The following is a 20,082-nucleotide window of genomic DNA, read 5'->3' as shown; positions in this document are numbered from 1 at the left end:
ATCTGAAAGAGGGCAGTTTAGAAAGCAAAGACTGGTGCCAGACTCTATCGAAGGCTTTCGATATGTCTAGCGCAACAGAGAAAGTTTCACCGAAACTGCTAAGAGAGGATGACCAAGAGTCAGGTAAGAGAAGAAGATCGCCAGTAGAATGCCCCTTGCGGAATCCATACTGGCGATCAGATAGAAGATTAGAAGTGGAAAGGTGCTTTTGAATCTTCCGGTTAAGGATTGATTCAAAAGCTTTAGATAGACATGAAAGTAAAGCTATTGGGCGGTAGTTTGAGGGATTGGAGCGGTCAGCCTTCTTAGGCACAGGCTGTACAAAGGCATACTTCCAGCAGGAAGGAAAGATAGATGTTGATAGGCAGAGACGAAAGAGTTTGACCAGGCAGGGTGTCAGCACAGAAGCACAGTTTTTAAGGACAATAGGAGGCACTCCATCATGTCCATAAGCCTTCTGAGAGTTGAGGCCAGAGAGGGCATAGAAAACATCATTAGGAAGAATCTTAATAACAGGCATAAAGGAGTCAGAGGGGGGATGAGTAGGAGGAATATGCCCAGAATCGTCCAAGGTGGAGTTCTTACAAAAAGTTTGAGCGAAGAGTTCAGCCTTAGAGACAGATGAGATGGCAGTGCTGCCGTCAGGGTTAAGGAGAGGAGGGAAAGAGGAAGAAGTGAAATTGGAGGAGATATTTTTGGCTAGATGCCAGAAGTCACGGGAAGAATTAGAAGAAGCAAGGTGTTGACATTTTCTATTTATAAAAGAAGTTTTGGTAAGTCGGAGAATAGATTTGGCACGATTCCGGGCTGAAATGTATAGATCAAAGTTAGTGGGAGTTCTAAGGCTCTGGAACCTTTTGCGAGCTGCCTCTCTATCTTTAATAGCACGAGAACAAGCATGATTAAACCAAGGCTTTTTAGCATGAGGAGTAGAGAAAGTACGTGGAATGTATGCCTCCATTCCAGAGACAATCAGCTCTGTGATGCGCAGAGCACACACAGAGGGGTCTCTCTCCTGGAAGCAGTAATCATTCCACGGGAAATCGGAAAAGTACATCCTCAGGTCGTCCCACCGAGCTGGAGCAAAATGCCAGAAGCATCGCCTCCTCGGTGGGTCCAGAGGATGTACAGGAGCGATAGGACAGGATACAGATATAAGGTTATGATCAGAGGAGCCCAACGGAGATAACAGTTTGACAGAGTAAGCAGAAGGATTTGAGGTAAGGAAGAGGTCTAGAATGTTGGGCCTGTCTCCAAGACGGTCGGGAATACGAGTAGGGTGCTGAACCAACTGCTCTAGGTCGTTGAGGAGAGCAAAGTTGTAGGCTTGTTCACCAGGCTGGTCAGTGGAAGAGGATGAAAGCCAAAGCTGGTGGTGAACATTGAAATCTCCCAAGATGGAGATTTCAGCGAAGGGAGAGTGGGTCAAGATGCGCTCCACTTTAGAGTTCAAATAGTCAAAGAGTTTTACATAGTTAGTAGAGTTAGGTGAGAGATAAACAGCACAGATGTATTTAGTAATAGAATGACAATGAAGTCTTAGCCAGATGGTGGAAAATTCAGAAGAGTCAAGGTCGTGGGCACGAGGGCAAGTGATGTCGTTGCGCACGTAGGCGCAACATCCAGCTTTGGATTAAAATTTAGGATAGAGATAGTAGGAGGGAACAGAGTAGAGGTTGCTGTCAGTAGCCTCAGAAACCTGTGTTTCGGTGAGGAAGAGAAGGTGAGGTTTAGAGGAGGAGAGATGGTGTTCCACAGAATGAAAATTAGAACGGAGACCGCGAATGTTGCAGAAATTGATAAGGAGGAGGTTCGAGGAGTTATCAGGACACCTCTCAAGTCGGCAGCCAGAAGGGGAGTCCTCACTGGGGGAATTTATGGTCCCTCCCCCCAGGCGGGGACTCCGAGGCAGTTATTTTTTTCGCCATGTTGAATTTTGAATTTTGGGAAAAGGTGTGTGTGTTTTGTGAATGTAGTGTGGTGTAGAAAGAGAGAGGAACTGTCTTTAGAGAGCATGCTGAACTGCTCTCTGGTGTTGATGAGACAAAAGGGAAACGGTTAGTGAGGACATGGGAAGGGTCTTTGAAGGGCTTAAGCACCCTCCTCGCTTCCCATATATCCTCACCAGGAGTAGCTCATGCCCGTTCGGTAGGTGTCTTCCTACCTACTCCTACTACTCCTCTTCCTCTCTCTCCTCCTCCTCCTCCTCCTCCTACTTCATCTATTATTACTACTACTACTGTTGTTGCTGCTGCTACGACTACTACTACTACTACTACTACTACTACTACTACTACTACTACTACTACTATTATTACTACTGCTGCCGTTGCTACTGCTACTATTACTACTACTACTACTACTACTACTACTACTGCTGCTGCTGCTGCTGCTGCTGCTACTACTACTACTACTACTACTACTACTACTACTACTACTACTACTACTACTACTCTACTGTTACTCTAGGGGGCGGATATTCGAATTTCCCGTAACTTTAGCGCTTGCAAGTATTTACCACACCGGAACTTGCGATGGGCCTACGATGACCGCTACATATACTTGAAACAAATTTAAGAGACCGTAGACACCGCGTAGATTACGAGGATCGCAAATCCCTTTCATATCTTACGAGCCCCTCGGATCCTGCCATCCGATCACGACGTATTTTCTACACTATTTTGAGAGGAATAGTAACTTTGAACAACACTGATAACTATATACAATCGCTTATCGAAGAAAGTAAGACGCAGAAGACACCATATTGCATAACGGAGACCATGAGAGGTAGCTGTGTTAATTATATAACCATGATTCGAAAAAAACACTCGTTCAAGGCCGATTCTTCTCGTACAAGTACGTACTTCTGAGTACTTATGCGCATTTTTTTTTTACTCGCAAGCAGATCAAAGCAAAGAAAGCAGTTCAAGGGCGAAAACAAAACGAGAAAAAAGTCCCCTAATCACTGCTCTTGTATGAGAAGGAAAAAATGAATGGCCAAAAGAGAGGTCAATTTCGGGTGAAGAGCTGTTTTGACACTTTCCTCTAGAAAGAGGTCAAGTCGTAGGCAGTAGGAAATACAGACGAAAGGGGCTGTTCTAGAGTTTACTAGTAAAAGGGATGAAAGAATGAAAATGCTTCTGAACTCCTGCATAAGAAATTTGAACAGTCAGGTGCAGCGGGGCCGCGGGAGGAGGCGGAGTATACAGTTAGCAAGTTCTGAAGAGCAGTCAGCATGAAAATATCGATGGAAGATAGGAAGAGATGCAACAGTGCGGCGAAATTTAAGAGCTTGAAGCTTGTCAGTAGGTAGGAAGACACCTACCGAACGGGCGCAAGCCGCTCCCGGTGAGGTATATATGGGAGGTGAGAAGGGAGCTGAAGCCCTCCAAAGACCCTTCCCATGTCCTCACTAACCGTTTCCCTATTGTCTCACCAACACCGGAGAGTAGTTCAGCATGCTCTCTAAAGACAGATCATCTCTTTATCCACACCACACTACATTCACACAACATATACACCTTTTCCCAAAATTAAAATTTCAAAATGGCGCACCTACACCAAGCCTCGGAGTCCCCGCCTGGGGGGGGGACCACAAATTCCCCCAGGGAGGACTCCCCTTCTGGCTGCCGACCCGAGAGGTGTCTTGATAACTCCTCGAACCTCTTTCTTCTCAATTTCTGCAACATTCGCGGTCTTCGCTCTAATTTTCATTCTGTGGCAGGAAGGAAAGGGATATATTGAGAGGCAGAGACGAAAGAGTTTGACCAGGCAAGGTGTCAGCACAGAAGCACCGATTCTAAGGACAATATGAAGCACTCCATCAGGTTCATAAACATTCTGAGGATTGACACCAGAGAGGTCACAGAAAATATCATTCTTAGGATTAATAACAGGCACAGTGGAGTCATAGGGTGTGTGGGCGAGTAGGAGGAATATGCCTTGAATCGTCCAGAGCGGAGTTTTTAGAGAAAGGCTGAGCGAAAAGTTCATCTTTAGAGACAAATGTAACAGCGGTTTTGCCATCAGGACCAAGGAGAGGTGGTAAAGCTGAAGAAGTAAATTTAAACTATTTTGCCTTGGTGCCAGAAATCTCTGGAAAAAAATAGAGGAAGCAAGGTTGTAACATTTTCTATGGATATAAAAAATATGGTAAGTCGAAGAGTAGGTTAGGCGCGATTCTGGTCGGAAATGTAAAGATCATGGTTAGCAGGAATGCGAAGATTCAGGTACCTTTTGTGAGCTGCCTCTCTATCTTTTATAGCATGATAACAAGCGTGATTGATTTGTTGCCCTTGAACCGTGTCCTTTGATGTAAAAATAAATAAAAAAGGCTTTTTTTGCGTGAGGCGTAGAGAAAGTACATGGAATGTGTGCCTCCATTCCAGAGACAATCACCACCGTAATGCGCTGGGCACACACAGATGGGTCTCTCTTCTGGAAGCAGTAATCATTCCACGGGAAATTGGAATAGTACATCCTCAGGTCGTTCCATTGAGCTGAAGCGAAATGCCAGAAGCACCGCCTTTTCGGAGGGTCTAGAGCAGGGGTTCCCAACCTGGGGTACATGTACCCCCAGTGGTACATTTGCACTTTTCAGGGGGTACATTGGGTCCGAGAGAATAGCCATTACTGTACAATACATGGTGTTGTAACCTGCAGTCCAGTTGCACAATGTTGTTTTTTTAATTTCCTCATTTTAGTAAGCAAAACTGTTATTTAAATTGTATCATCAGTCTACACATTAAGATTTCATTATAAAATAATATAAAAATATTACAATTTCATCGTTATTTATCCTACATTTTTAGGGGTACACGGGAACCTATAAAAATGCCCAAAGGGTACAGAGGAACAAAAAAGCTGGGAACCCCTGGTCTAGAGGCTGTAGAGGAGCGATAGGACATACCGCGGAAATAAGGTTGTGATCGGAGGAGCCCGACGAAGAGAACAGTTTGAGAGAAATAGCTTAAGAATTAGCGTGTAGGATGCTGGACCAAGTGCTCTATAATAAGTCTAGATTATTGAGTAGAGCAAAGTTGTAGGCCTTTTCACCAGGCTGGCCAGTGAAGGAGAATGAGAGATAGAGCTGGTGGTGAGCATTGAAATCTTCTAAGATGGAGATTTCAGCAAAGGGAGAATGAGTCAAGATGTGCTCTACCTTAGAGTTCATATAGTTATATAATTTTACATAGTTAGTAGAGTTAGGTGAGAAATAAACAGCACATATTTATTTAGTATATAATGACAATTAAGTCCCAATCAGACAGTGGAAAATTCTGACATTGTGACGAATTAAGGTCGTGAGCACTAGATCAAGTGCTGCCGTTGCGTGTGTAGAGGCAACATCCAGCTTTGGAATGAAAGTTAGGATAGAGACAGTTGGAGGGAACAGAGTAGAGATTAGTCAGTAGCCTCTGAGACCTGGGTTTCGATGAGGAAGAGAACGTAAGGATTAGAGAAGGAAAAATGGTGTTTCACAAAATGGAAATTAGAGCGAAGACCGCAAATGTTGCAGAAGTTTATTTAGAAAATGCTAGAAGAGTTATCACGACACCTCTCACGTCTAGAACCAAAGGTGGAGTCCAAACTGGGGTATTTCTGCCCCTCCCCCCACCAGATGGGGACTCAGAGACTATATATCCTGAACTTTCCATAATGAATTTTGATATATTTTGAGGAACTGGTGTGTGTTGCGTGTATGTTGTGTGGCGTGGGAAATAGAAAGTTTGTCTTTAGAGAGCGTACTGAAATACTCTCTGGTGCAGGGTAGACAATAGGGAAACGGAAAGTGAGGACACGGGAATGGTCGTTGACAGCTTTGCAGCACCCTTTCGTCTCTCGTATATACTTCACTAACTGCTCTAGATCAATGAGGAGAGCAAAGTTGTAGGTTTCTTAACCAGGCTGGTGAACATTGAAGTCTCCTAAGATGGAGATTTCAGCGAAGGGAGAGTGAGTCAAGATGTGCTCCAGATTAATGTGCCCGTATCGGTAGGTGTTTTCCTACCTACTCCCGCAGACTCCCATAGACTCCCATAGACTGAAATATAGGTTGTATGATAAATATTCATGGTTTGAAAGATATTTATATTGAATATGTTATTGCAAGCGTATAGACTAATTTTGCTCATTAACCATGATGTCAGGCATGGCAGGCTGTGAGGACCTGTGCCGACCACTGCACCCATGTCATCATATTGCGCCAATCTCCTCTCCCCCCCCTCTCTCCTCCTTATGCCCTCTCTATGTAGTCTGTGCAACGCGACAACAATAAATAACAAGTACTATTTTTCACTGTTTAATCCAATTACATGAAATACCGCTCTGTTAATTAAATAGTCAGACTCAGCTAGGCAGCCTGATTGGGCTGGGCCCCTTTCAGGGGGGGCCAAATCTAGATTTCGAAACACAGAGTTACATGCTGGAGAGTGCACCTCCAACCTTGCCCCATGATGAGGGGTGAAGCCGTCGCTCGTGCCAGGCTGCCACCATAGTATGACGACTCGGTAGCATTACTGTGAATCGACATGGTTACGGTTATCCGGTATTATCAAGCTCCCATCATCATATGTATAGGAAAACTGAGCCTACCACCGTTTTGAAGAGACATTCCGGTGGCCCAGTGGTTAGTGTGCGTGTGTGGTGAGTCAGAGGAGGGATCGAATCCCACCGAAGGACGGTGACAATTTTCAACCATAGCTGAGTGGCGGAAGATAATCCGTATGCTGCCCAGGTCTTCAATCAACCCTAACTTCAGCGATTTTGTTCGATGGGGGGCAGCATGGGTCATTCAAGAGTCATATACCACGTAAGCCACTATAAATGAAATTCGCCAGCGCTACTAATGGCCTGGGGTCGTCCAAGAGGCCCTTCAAGAGACCCTACCGGCGCTGTAGGCGGCCCCACCACACAAAAAAATCAAGATAAAAAATCATTTACAATAAACTGTACCAATAATAAGATAATGATTGCAAATTAAAAGTGCATGAACATTTTTGTTCACATTTTTTGCCTCAACTCCCTAATTTCATGTAATTTTGTTTCCGTTGAATTTTCATTTACTGTCCCGGAATCTGAACATTTTCTATGTTCTGTCTATAAATGACAAATACACATATAAAACTACCCAGGTGGTAAACATTGACAAGAAGACAAGAATAACAGAGCTGTCCGTCTGACACGTATGTAAAACTTGTGCAATGACAACAACTGTGGTCGCTGCAGCTGTTGGATGGCTGCGAGAAAGCGACGCTCACCATGGCGCCAGTCTGTTCTGGCATAACTTTTACGTTCTCGTCAATATGAAGCCCATCTGCAAGAGAATCCTGCGAAGAGACTCTGCTTCAGCTGAAAGATATATTTTCCTTGACTTCTTGCTTAATTTTGTGCAATGTAGGGACTGCATGCCTTACATATATAGAATCCTAAGACAGTTCTTCTGACCACTCGCTTGTCGAAATCGTATGGATTCGTTATAGTTACACTGTGCTTATTTGTATGAGAATGCAGGTTGTTCTGGGAATATTTGTGTTATACAAATACAAGTTTTCTTCACTTCATAGCAGATTCTTTGGATTGTTTTCTCGCTAACGTTCGTCGTTTTCGCTGTGCGACCAACTGCTGTTGAATGTGTAATTATAAAGTCTCCAGAAGCCTTTTCTTCTAAAGAAAATTACTTAGTCACATCGCTCAGGAGAGCAATTCAGAGTAGCGCGAGGAAGTGACATGGTGTCTTTGATCGCTGACAAGACCGAAACGCATAAATGTCATATTTTATGGAATTTATATACTTCTTTCCTCTTATTATAAAAATTCTATTATACTAAAAAAGCGACACTTTTATAGTACTATACAGTCTTATTAATGTATACAGAACATGTAATACACAAATTTAAATGGTAAATAGGTGACGTATGAGAGAATGATGTATTGAGGGTGATGCGGTAGCGCTGTGGAGAGGCTCAGATCCCACCCAAACGGACATAATTAATGTGTTGGACTTATAGTGAGCTTGAACATGGTTACCGGGCCGCACAGACGATATCGCAAGGGAGTGACAAGGCCCCCCGCCCTTTCGTAAGTTCTGAGGGCTAGATACAGACAATATGGTGGCGTCTGTGTTTCCAGTAGATGTCATACATAATTACGACGGCGGACCTGTGAGTTATGAGAGCTTGTAGATAAGTATATTGCTTAAGTAAGGTACGGGAACGAATACTTTCTCTTACCATTGCTACACATGGTAAATGGCTGACAATATAATAACAACTCAGTGAAATAATGCAAAACAGTATGTTGAATAATTATCTTTTCTCTTCAGGTCCCACTATGCTCAGGACAACACATTTCATTGTGGTGGTGGCGGCGTCCTCGGTCTTCGTGGAATCCGCGAGCATAGTGAGTAAACTATGGTTAGCTTGAAGGCCTTGTGTATGTGTGTGTGTGTGTGTGTGTGTGTGTGTGTGTGTGTGTGTGTGTGTGTGTGTGTGATCTAACTATACTTTCATGGAATATATGAGGCAGTAATACGAAGTTAGAATAGAGTTAAGTGTAATGTTTATTGTTGAACTATGAAGTCGCCAGCCTTAATGAAGTAAAGACTGATCCTTCCATGCCCGTCCCAGGCTACTTTAGTTACAGGAGTACAACGAGGGTGTCAGCCCATCATGGAGGTACAGTTGTCCTTATTAAGAACAATATCTCGGATTCTGTTGCTGGAGTGGACACAAATATTGAAGATCAGTTGTGGATACGATTATGTTTTTCACCTAGAACTTTATTCGCTTTTAGTTATGGTTTCCCTTCTGATTCAGTATTATTCAAATCATTCATTTGCATTGAATCAAGAGAAATTAAAGATGTCAGTAAACGTGGACAGCTTCTTTCTAAACGGGGATTTATGTGCACGGGTCAGTGTTATGGCCAAAGAGATTCATACTTTGCAAAACTACCTTATTGTATACATATCCTCATGATATGATGATAGTTTTACATAATTTAAAGGCACGTAGTCGTCCTTCTGAGGAAAAAAAAAATCATCGGAAAGGTGATGAGTGGGTATCCGAGTTAGACATTTGCCAACTGAGTCCAAGCGTTTTCAATATAGTGAACAATATACAAATATTAAGTAGGATATGTTACCTGATCACGTCCCCTAATCGCTGTATCACTGTGATACAGCGCGATCATGCCCTGTTACACAGACATGTCCCAGGAAGCGGTGTATACGGTGAAACCCACAAGTGTCGAAAAACTAATGTAGAGTTGGCCGAGACTTAGATTCCTCATACTTATGCAAGTGTTGATAAGTGTGCTACACGAATAGCTGAGTCATTGTAGGAGTGACAAGAACATAAGACAGAAGCGTGAAAATGATGATGAAAGCAGTAAGAATTTCGGCCACAGTAGGTAGGAGAGAATATTACGTAATATGAAGCATGCCTATATATGGAAAGATGCGGATTAGCGTAGAGAATGTGTGGTGGTGATAGATGTAGATGTAAGGGTGGGTATGATTGTGGTGGGTGTGGTGGTGGTAAAGAAAGTAAAAGGTAAAAGAGAGAAGGAGAGTGTCAGTGTCAAGTGATAACGTAGCAAGTGAAGGAAAGAGAGTGGCAGTGAGTGGTGATGTGGGTGATGAGTTGTGGTGATGAGGGTGGAGTGAGTTGCATCAGGAAGAAGTAGCATCATGGATAGTGGCAGTGAAGGTAGAAGGTAAACGTGTGGCTATAAACTAAGCAAGGCCTCAGTGTTCAAATCCGCTATAATTTTGCCTGGCAGTGAGCCGTCAGACCATGGCTACAAAGTGTTCATAGAAATTGTACAAAATTCACCGAAACACGTACAGTTTTCCACGAATTACATAATGAGCGGGGCAGTGATGCAGGCGGCCCTGGCGGCCATGTTTGACGTTACATAGAGTCTTCGGTTCGGTAGCGATCTAGGTAACCTTGCGAATCCGTTAGGGTCCACCCACTTCATGTCAGATATTCATTATATTTGTCAATGCCGTCATCGAAATGGTAAAGCACAGGGTGGGGATAGACAGGTTCTTGTCCTGGCTTCACATTCTGCTCCTTATGGACGACACGGTGCTGGTGGCTACATCACGACCCAACGTGATTATATATATATATATATATATATAAATATATATATATATATATATATATATATATATATATATATATATATATATAGATAAATATATATATATATATATATATATATATATATATATATATATATATATATATATATATATATATATATATATATATATATATATATATATATATATATATATATATAAATATATATATATATATATATATTGGTTGATTGTCTGGTCTTAGTCCTCCATCGAAAAATATGGCATACCTCTATATCAAAATACCTTTCAACACGACTTCAGTGCCGGGCTAACTATTATGCCTTGCGAAAAAAAAAAAAAAAAAAACGTATACGTATTGCGGTAGCTCGGCCTTCATAATGGCCTCTTCCCTCTAGCTTAGATGTCGAATTTATACAGTATAAATATGGTCGCACTGGGTGTTTTAGTTTATTTTCCTTTGTTTTTTTTTTCTCTTTATTTATCATACTTCAGAATTTATACAAAATATTTATTTGTTCAATATGACATGCGGGAGCGCTACTCAAAGCTCCTTTGGTAACATTATTACTCTCACGTATGTGACGGAGTGAGGCGACGGAGTGACATCGCTGATGTTAAATGTCAAATGATATAAGCATAGAAAATGGCAATGATAACGAGGGTTTCTTTGATCAAACCTGATAGTCGAACTCATGCAAAATACAGAAGCAGGAGGAAAACGTAGAGGGGGGAAAGGAGAAGAAGAAAGAGAAGGAGGAGAAACAAGAAGAGCCTGAGGAGAGGGGTAAAAGAAAAAGAAGAAGAAGAAGAAGGAAACGAAGAAAAAGAAGAAAAAGAAGAAAAGAAAAAAAGTAAGACAGGAAGCGTATGCACAATAACAAATGTAACGTAGAGATGAGTCCCAAGAAAAACGAGACGCATGAAAGGAAGAGGGAGACCAAAGGAGACAATGCCTGTCGAAAGTCGCCAGCGGTGCGTGTGGTTGGAGATATTAACGACGCGTAAAGCCTGTTCGTGTTTGTTCAAATCGGCCACGGCTGTGTGGAAAGGCTTCTGTTAACCTTGTTCTACGCAAATGATAATCGGATTTGTATACATTTAAGTTAGTACGAGTTTTTCTTATCTTTAGGGCTTCGATGACTTACGACTTAAAAATATTTCATCATCCATATTTTTTGTTTTCATTATATTATATGCCTGTTGAGCTAATCATATATTACCTCACCCAATGAAGGACACGCAAATGGTAATGTTATACGTTTATTTCTGAAAGATACGCGATATTTTATACATTTTTAGTATATTTCCATGCTTAACGAAACTTCACCCTCTGTTAACAAGAGGTCAAAGAAACTGTGACAAAGTTGCGAAATGGAGAGGGAGCTGGTGTTTGTATCATCAGTGTGAGGTTGCTGAAACCTGGAGGTGTGGCCATCATCAGTGGGTCTCATGTTCTCTTGACGGCTGTACGGCAATATAGTTCAATTCCTCCTCACTGAGGGAGAGGACTGGAGGTTCCTATCCGAAAAGGGAAAGGGAACCGTCAGGCTTGTAACAGATGCCGCAGTATTACACAACTCAGCGTTCCAGGTAAGGTGCTTGCCTTTTTATTGCTCAAGCGGATTCAAAACTGCTGAAATATAGACATGAAGAGTTTGGATTTACACCAGATAAATCAACAACTGACCGTGTAGGCTACTGTTTGAGCGCACACTTATGTTTCGACAGGGGATTCTTGCAGCAAACGTCGGACTCAAGAGGGTGTTTGATAAAGTGCAGCATGATGAACTCTCAGTTTTCCTGTGACTACGTGGCATCCTTCCAAGGAGTTTTCTTGTATTGACAGGACTACATTATGACACTAAGAGCGACATAAAGGGTGCAGGTGAGGAAGAGCGGGTGGGTGTGTTTCAAGCTCTTTCATGCGAACATGGGAGCGTGAGAGAGCTGTGTCGTTGCCTCATCAGTTTTCCAAATCTCTCTCTCTCTCTCTCTCTCTCTCTCTCTCTCTCTCTCTCTCTCTCTCTCTCTCTCTCTCTCTCTCTCTCTCTCTCTCTCTCTCTCTCTCTCTGTATGTGTGTGTGTGTGTGTGTGTGTGTGTGTGTGTGTGTGTGTGTGTGTAATTCATCACGGCCTGATCACGTGTTGGACTCGTAATCGCCAGCAGGTACCCTCCCGACATGAGCAAGTGCTCTCTATCGTCGATCTATGGGTACTGCCAGGACCTCACACACCACACACCCCATCCCCCTTGCTCAAGGGGGGACAGTAACCACTCCTAGGCCGTGAAGCCTGAGAGCGCAGAGCTCTAACCGGTTGCGCCACGGAGTGTATGTGTGTGTGTGTGTGTGTGTCTTTGTGCGTGTGTGTTTGTGTGTATGTGTGTCACAGTGTGTGTGTGTGTGTGTGTGTGTGTGTGTGTGTGTGTGTGTTTTAGCGTCTATATATGTAACGTATTTGTTTTTTTGTTTGTAAGGTTGTTTGGTTGTGTTTGTTTGTTTGTTTGTGTGTGTGTGTGTGTGTGTGTGTGTGTGTGTGTGTGTGTGTGTGTGTGTGTGTGTGTGCTCGTGTGTAGAACGCCAAAATTGTGCAGTTTTAGAAAAAAAAGGAAATATTACGCTTCTCCATTTCTGCTTATATTTTAACGCAGTAAGAAAATTATGTATTTTTTTTTGGCGGCTTATAGATGGTTTGATCAACTAATTCGATATATTAAATACTTGTAAATGAATACTCATTTATGCATGTTTGTGTGAATTTATCTGTAGTACGGTTTTAAGCATTATAATCACGCGTCGGCAATCGCCTCTCTCATTTTATATTTCAGTTCTCGGCATTTGGACGCGGCTTTGAGCACCAAGAAGAGATCCAATACGTGGGGACGTCGTCTAGTCAGGTGGGTGTCAGTCCTCTGTTTCCGGGCTTTATAGTTCTGTTCTTAACAATAAGGGAAATACATGGAAATATCATCAACCCATGTACAGCATGCCGATCTCGCCGCCAAATCGATTCAGGTTATAATAGTCTCCATCAGTTAAGCGAAGTATTCATTACCTTGGTCACTAACCCTGACCAATGTGTAATTTGGGGCTGCACAAGTAAGCGTTAGCTTATTTCTAGTTGCACAGGTAAATTTTCACAGGTAAAGTTGCTGAAAAGTGAAAAAAAATGTATCGTAAGCTGCGGAGATGAGGTTGTGGTGGTTGTCATCTTAAACTTTTCATTAAGGTATTGTGGGTCTGTTAGGCTGTTCAATGGTTTGTGTAGTAAGGAGCAAAATTTAGTTGTGTGGTAACAGTACAAAAGAAGCACTCACATTACTATCATGTAAATGGCGTGGATATTGTGATGCGAGGTGATTACTCCTCCTGACCCTCCCAAGGCTGTGCAAGTGTAGTTATAGAGACAGAAAAACCTGAGCAAACCCTAGGATCTGTACACTACGTACAACTAGGTAAATAAAATTGGTATATATACACATTCACACCTGCGGACGTACACACACATAATTGTTATATTTGAGGTTGTTGTTGACAGAAAGTAAATCCAACGGCAATTATATTAGTGAGACGTCATCGCTTTGTTTCTGGCCAGAAAATGCTAATTACTGTAGTAGCTTTACTTTCTCTTGCATTATCCGTTACCTATAGACATATCTTATACTCCGACAATTATTCATGATGAGACAGTATTATTTGATATTTCGCTTCAAGGAGGCCACCTCGAGTTTGAACATAATTTGACTGAAAAATCGTTTTTCTGGTACTAGTGCTTTAGTGTGTAGAGTGCCGTACGTCTGATGACACAGCACCAGCACAATAACCAGCTACACACAACTGTAATGCCTAACTGCCTCCATCGAAAATATTTAGCAGACCTGAGTGGTTTATTTATGAAAAAAAAAAGTTCATTTCTGGTTAAAATATGAAGTATTTCTGCATAAGAGTTAGTTATCACACAAAAACAGCTACGAAAAAAAAGTGATGATAGCTCACTATTTCAGCAACGATAGATTACTATGCTTAACAGTAATGTTACCATCCGTTAGGTTACCGTGGAGTTCTGTTCTACTACTACTACTACTACTACTACTACTACTACTACCATTATTACTACTACTACTACTACTACTACTACTACTACTACTACTTTCACTAAAACAAATAATAGTAACAACAGCAACGGCAACAACCACAAAAAGAACAGTAATATTATTACTATTATAATTATTATTATCATTATTATTATTATTAATAACAATACTAACAATAATAATAGTAAATAATAATGACAATAGCCATAGAAAGACAGGTAAAGAAGTCAATCAGTTAGAACTCGAACCATAGGCGTGGCGCACGCCGTCACCCTCCCTATACCTCCGTGGCGCACACCGCCACCCTCCCTGTACCTCCGTGGCGCGCACCGCCACCCTCCCTGTACCTCCGTGGCGCACACCGCCACCCTCCCTGTACCTCCGTGGCGCACACCGCCACCCTCCCTGTACCTCCGTGGCGCACACCGCCACCCTCCCTGTACCTCCGTGGCGCACACCGCCACCCTCCCTGTACCTCCGTGGCGCACACCTCCACCCTCCCTGTTCCTCCGTGGCGCACACCGCCACCCTCCCTGTACCTCTGTGGCGCACACCCCCACCCTCCCTGTACCTCCGTGACGCACACCGCCACACTCCCTGTACCTCCGTGGCGCACGCCGCCACCCTCCCTGTACCTCCGTGGCGCACGCCGTCACCCTCCCTGTACCTCCGTGGCGCACACCGCCACCCTCCCTGTACCTCCGTGGCGCACACCACCACCCTCCCTGTACCTCCGTGGCGCACACCGCCACCCTCCCTGTACCTCCGTGGCGCACACCGTCACCCTCTCTGTACCTCCGTGGCGCACACCGCCACCCTCCCTGTACCTCCGTGGCGCACACCGCCACCCTCCCTGTACCTCCGTGGCGCACGCCGCCACCCTCCCTGTACCTCCGTGGCGCACGCCGCCACCCTCCCTGTACCTCCGTGGCGCACGCCGCCACCCTCCCTGTACCTCCGTGGCACACTCCACCACTCTCTGTACCTCCGTGGCGCACACCGCCACCCTCCCTGTACCTCCGTGGCGCACACCACCACCCTCCCTGTACCTCCGTGGCGCACACCGCCACCCTCCCTGTACCTCCGTGGCGCACACCGCCACCCTCCCTGTACCTCCGTGACGCACCGCCACCCTCCCTGTACCTCCGTGGCGCACACCGCCACCCTCCCTGTACCTCCGTGGCGCACACCGCCACCCTCCCTGTACCTCCGTGGCGCACACCGCCACCCTCCCTGTACCTCCGTGGCGCACACCGCCACCCTCCCTGTACCTCCGTGGCGCACACCACCACCCTCCCTGTACCTCCGTGGCGCACACCACCCCTCCCTGTACCTCCGTGGCGCACCACCACCCTCCCTGTACCTCCGTGGCGCACACCGCCACCCTCCCTGTACCTCCGCGGCGCACCACCACCCTCCCTGTACCTCCGTGACGCACACCGCCACACTCCCTGTACCTCCGTGGCGCACACCGCCACCCTCCCTGTACCTCCGTGGCGCACACCACCACCCTCCCTGTACCTCCGTGGCGCACACCGCCACCCTCCCTGTACCTCCGTGGCGCACACCACCACCCTCCCTGTACCTCCGTGGCGCACACCGCCACCCTCCCTGTACCTCCGTGGCGCACACCGCCACCCTCCCTGTACCTCCGTGGCGCACACCGCCACCCTCCCTGTACCTCCGTGGCACACGCCACCACACTCCTGTACCTCCGTGGCACACCTCCTCCCTCCCTGTACCTCCGTGGCGCACACCTCCACCCTCCCTGTACCTCCGTGGCGCACCACCACCCTCCCTGTACCTCCGTGGCGCACACCGCCACCCTCCCTGTACCTCCGTGGCGCACATCACCACCCTCCCTGTACCTCCGTGGCGAACACCACCACCCTCCCTGTACCTCCGTGGCGCACACCGCCACCCTCCCTGTACCTCCGTGGCACACCACCACCCTCCCTGTACCTCCGTGGCGCACACCACCACCCTCTCCTGTACCTCCGTGGCGCACCGTCACCCTCTCTGTACCTCCGTTGCACACCGCCACCCTCCCTGTACCTCCGTGGCGCACACCGTCACCCTCTCTGTACCTCCGTGGCGCACACCACCACCCTCCCTGTACCTCCGTGGCGCACACCGCCACCCTCCCTGTACCTCCGTGGCGCACACCGCCCCCCTCCCTGTACCTCCGTGGCGCACACCGACACCCTCCCTGTACCTCCGTGGCGCACACCACCACCCTCCTGTACCTCCGTCGCGCACACCACCACCCTCCCTGTACCTCCGTGGCGCACACCACCACCCTCCCTGTACCTTCGTGGCGCACACCGCCACCCTCCCTGTACCTCCGTGGCGCGCACCGCCACCCTCCCTGTACCTCCGTGGCGCACACCACCACCCTCCCTGTACCTCCGTGGCGCACACCGCCACCCTCCCTGTACCTCCGTGGCGCACACCGCCACCCTCCCTGTACCTCCGTGGCGCACACCGCCACCCTCCCTGTACCTCCGTGGCGCACACCCCCACCCTCCCTGTACCTCCGTGGCGCACACCGCCACACTCCCTGTACCTCCGTGGCGCACATCGCCACCCTCCCTGTACCTCCGTGGCGCACACCACCACCCTCCCTGTACCTCCGTGGCGCACACCGCCACCCTCCCTGTACCTCCGTGGCGCACACCGTCACCCTCCCTGTACCTCCGTGGCGCACACCACCACCCTCCCTGTACCTCCGTGGCGCACACCGCCACCCTCCCTGTACCTCCGTGGCGCACACCGTCACCCTCTCTGTACCTCCGTGGCGCACGCTGCCACGAATGTTGTTCGAGTACTAGCTGGGTATAATTATATATAATCAATAATGATAATGATAATAATAATCCTGATAATAATAATAATAATAATAATAATAATAATAATAATAATAATAATAATAATAATAATAATAATAACAATAGTAATTATAATATAATGATAATAATAATAATGATATTAAAAATAAAAATAGCAACAATAACAATAACAATAAAAATAACAATAACAATAATAATAATAATAACAATAATAATAATAATAATAATAATAATAATAATAATAATAATAGTACTACTACTACTTATACTACTACTACTACTACTATTACTACTACTACTACTACTACTACTACTACTACTACTACTACTACTAATAATAATAATAATAATAATAATAATAATAATAATAATAATAATATAGTAATTATAATAGTAATAATAATAGTAATAATAATAATAATAATAATAATAATAATAATAATAATAATAATAATAATAATAATAATAATAATAAAATAATAATAGTAATAACATATACAATAATAAATATCATATTAATTATATATATTCATAATAATAATGTTCTACTAATATTTTTTTCTTCATTTAAGTTTTTATCTTATTCTTCTACTCTACTACTACCACTACTACTCCTACTACTACTACTTTTTTTTTACAACAAAGGAGACAGCTCAAGGGCACATAAAAAGGAAACAATAATAAAAAAAGCCTGCTACTCGCTGCTCCCAAAAAGAGTCCAAAGAGGTGGCCGAAAGAAAGGTCAATTTCGGGAGGAGAGGTGTCCAGATACCCTTCTCTTGAAAGAGTTCAAGTCGTAGGCAGGAGGAAATACAGATGAAGGAAGATTGTTCCAGAATTTACCAGCGTGAGGGATGACAGTGAAGATGCTGGTTAACTCTTGCATAAGGGGTTTGGACAGTATAGGGATGAGCATGAGTGAAAAGTCGCGTGCAGCGGGGCCGCGAGAGGGGGGGAGTCATGCAGTTAGCAAGTTCAGAAGAGCAGTCAGCGTAAAAATATCGATAGAAGATAGAAAGAGAGGCAACATGGCGGGGGAAATTAAGAGGTAGAAGACTATCAGTATGAGGAGGAAAGCTGATGAGACGAAGAGCATTAGACTCCACTCTACCCATGGAGAGTCAGCTCACAAAAGGACGAAAAGGTACCAGAGCCTTTGCACTCCCGCTAACCATGATCTTTACATTTCTGCCCGGAATTGTGCCAAATCTATTATTCTTCGGACTACCAAAAGCTCTTTCATCCATAGCAAATGTCAAAACCTTGCTTTTTCTAATTCTTCCAGAGACTTCTGACACCTAGCCAAAAATATCTCCTCCAATTTCACTTCTTTATTTTTCCCTCTTCTCCTTAACCCTAACGGCAGCACCGCCGTCTCATCTATCTCTATTGTTGAACTCTTTTCTCAGACTTTCTGTTAAAACTACACTGGACGATTCTGGGCATATTTTTCTCCTACTCATCCCCCCTCTGACTCATTTGTGCCTGTTATTAAGATTCTTGAGAATGATGTTTTCTATGCCCTCTCTGGCCACAACTCTCAGTAGGCTTATGGACCTGGGCCCGGATTCATCAATCTTACCAACCACGCCTCCGGTATCTCTCACATTTACCGGAGCGCTACCAGAGCTGCGGCATCTTTCAAACACGGCATTCATCAACGGTATGGTAACGCTCCGGTAACTCGCACCCTAGCAACGATTGGTTGGGCTGGATAGCCAATCACGTGCGACCTTTGATGCTGTATTTCAGCTTTCACGTGTCGTTTGTTTACTAATACGCAGACTTCAAAATCAAGACATGTGTATTGTACAGGCGTAAATACTGCCTTAAAACAAATAATTAGCGTGGTGATCCCTCAATTAGATGCGTTTTTTACGAATGAATGCACGTTACTTGTATATTAAATATTTTATCCTTGAAATAAAAATATACTCGCTTATGTAGCCTAGCAATATTCTGAACATTTTTGTATGTCACCTTCATAGTTTTCCGTCGCCAACGCCAGCTGCGTGCCTCGCTATCACAAGATTGGGTATTATTCTAATGTTTGCCCATACTCGCCCCTCGCAACCAAATCTGGCTAGGGGCCATTGTCATCATGCCTCACTGGTGCAGCCAAGCAATGGACGTGAGAAGCTGTGGCTGCGGAGGTGAATGGCGTGAGTGGCTTCGTGAGTAGTGTGGAGGAGGTCAGAGCAAAATTTTACGACATTAAACTCCACAGCAAGAATATTGGAGACTTGAGACGGGAGGTGACTGTCACAGACAGAACATTATTCCCTCTGCAGTGTTTTAACAAGTAGGGAAAAGTCATGTGGGTGGACAGTTCCACAGACTTACATACTATAGAGTGCGGCCTGCAAGTGAAGCCGGCCTGAGGCCGTGCACGGGTCTGCCCAGTTCATCCCAAACCGACGACTTCACACACCGCACTCCCACCCCGCTTCCTGACCCCAACATTAATTTTTGAGAAAAATGGAAACCACCATCATCTTCCTGAGAAAATTCTGCATCACACTAGCATAAAATTGTAACAATAATGTGTAAATACACATACGAAAATCAAAGTTAAATGAATAGGGAGTAAACATTTTCTTGCATTTATTTCTCTTCAACTCCTTCGTACTCAGCTGGTTTTCGTCACATCGCTTCTATAAGCCCAGATCCTAAATCTGCATGCTTTTCTGCTTCTGATGGTGTAGGGCACGTTACGAGGTAAAAAATACATAGGCTCAAAATCGCCTCCGAACATGAGCCGCGGCAGTGTCTACCCACTTACCACGCCTGCGGTAACTCAGTTACGGGTGCTCGGAGCCGCGGTAACTTTTGGCCTTACCACAGCTCCGGTAAGTGGTTGATGAATGCCGATTTACCGGGTGGGCGGAGATACCGCGAGACTTACCAGACAGAGGTCCGGTAAATGGTTTGATGAATCCCGCCCCTGATGGAGTGCCTCTTATTGTCCTCAAGAACTGTGCTTCCGTGCTGACACCCTGCCTGGTCAAACTCTTTCGCCTCTG

General features: G+C 45.1%; 1 protein-coding gene across 2 annotated transcripts in view; it reads left to right on the top strand.

Moving 5' to 3' along the window:
- LOC126995910 (heme-binding protein 1-like) overlaps positions 1–20,082 on the top strand; it is a 34,329-nt gene that overhangs the window by 3,178 nt on the left and 11,069 nt on the right. Inside the window, exons 2-3 of one of the 2 annotated variants that reach the window (XM_050855803.1) lie at positions 8,324–8,400; positions 12,945–13,013. In XM_050855803.1, the coding sequence (XP_050711760.1) occupies positions 8,332–8,400; positions 12,945–13,013 (138 nt within the window). In that variant the 5' untranslated portion in view covers positions 8,324–8,331. Of the gene's footprint in view, positions 1–8,323; positions 8,401–11,851; positions 12,003–12,944; positions 13,014–20,082 lie in introns of those variants that run through there. The other variant, XM_050855804.1, reaches the window with a different exon arrangement.

Source organism: Eriocheir sinensis, chromosome 9, assembly GCF_024679095.1.
Source record: "Eriocheir sinensis breed Jianghai 21 chromosome 9, ASM2467909v1, whole genome shotgun sequence".
NCBI classification, from domain to species: Eukaryota; Metazoa; Arthropoda; class Malacostraca; order Decapoda; family Varunidae; genus Eriocheir; species Eriocheir sinensis.
Note: the sequence above shows the minus strand (reverse complement) of the source record. Positions and strands in the feature narration are given on the sequence as shown.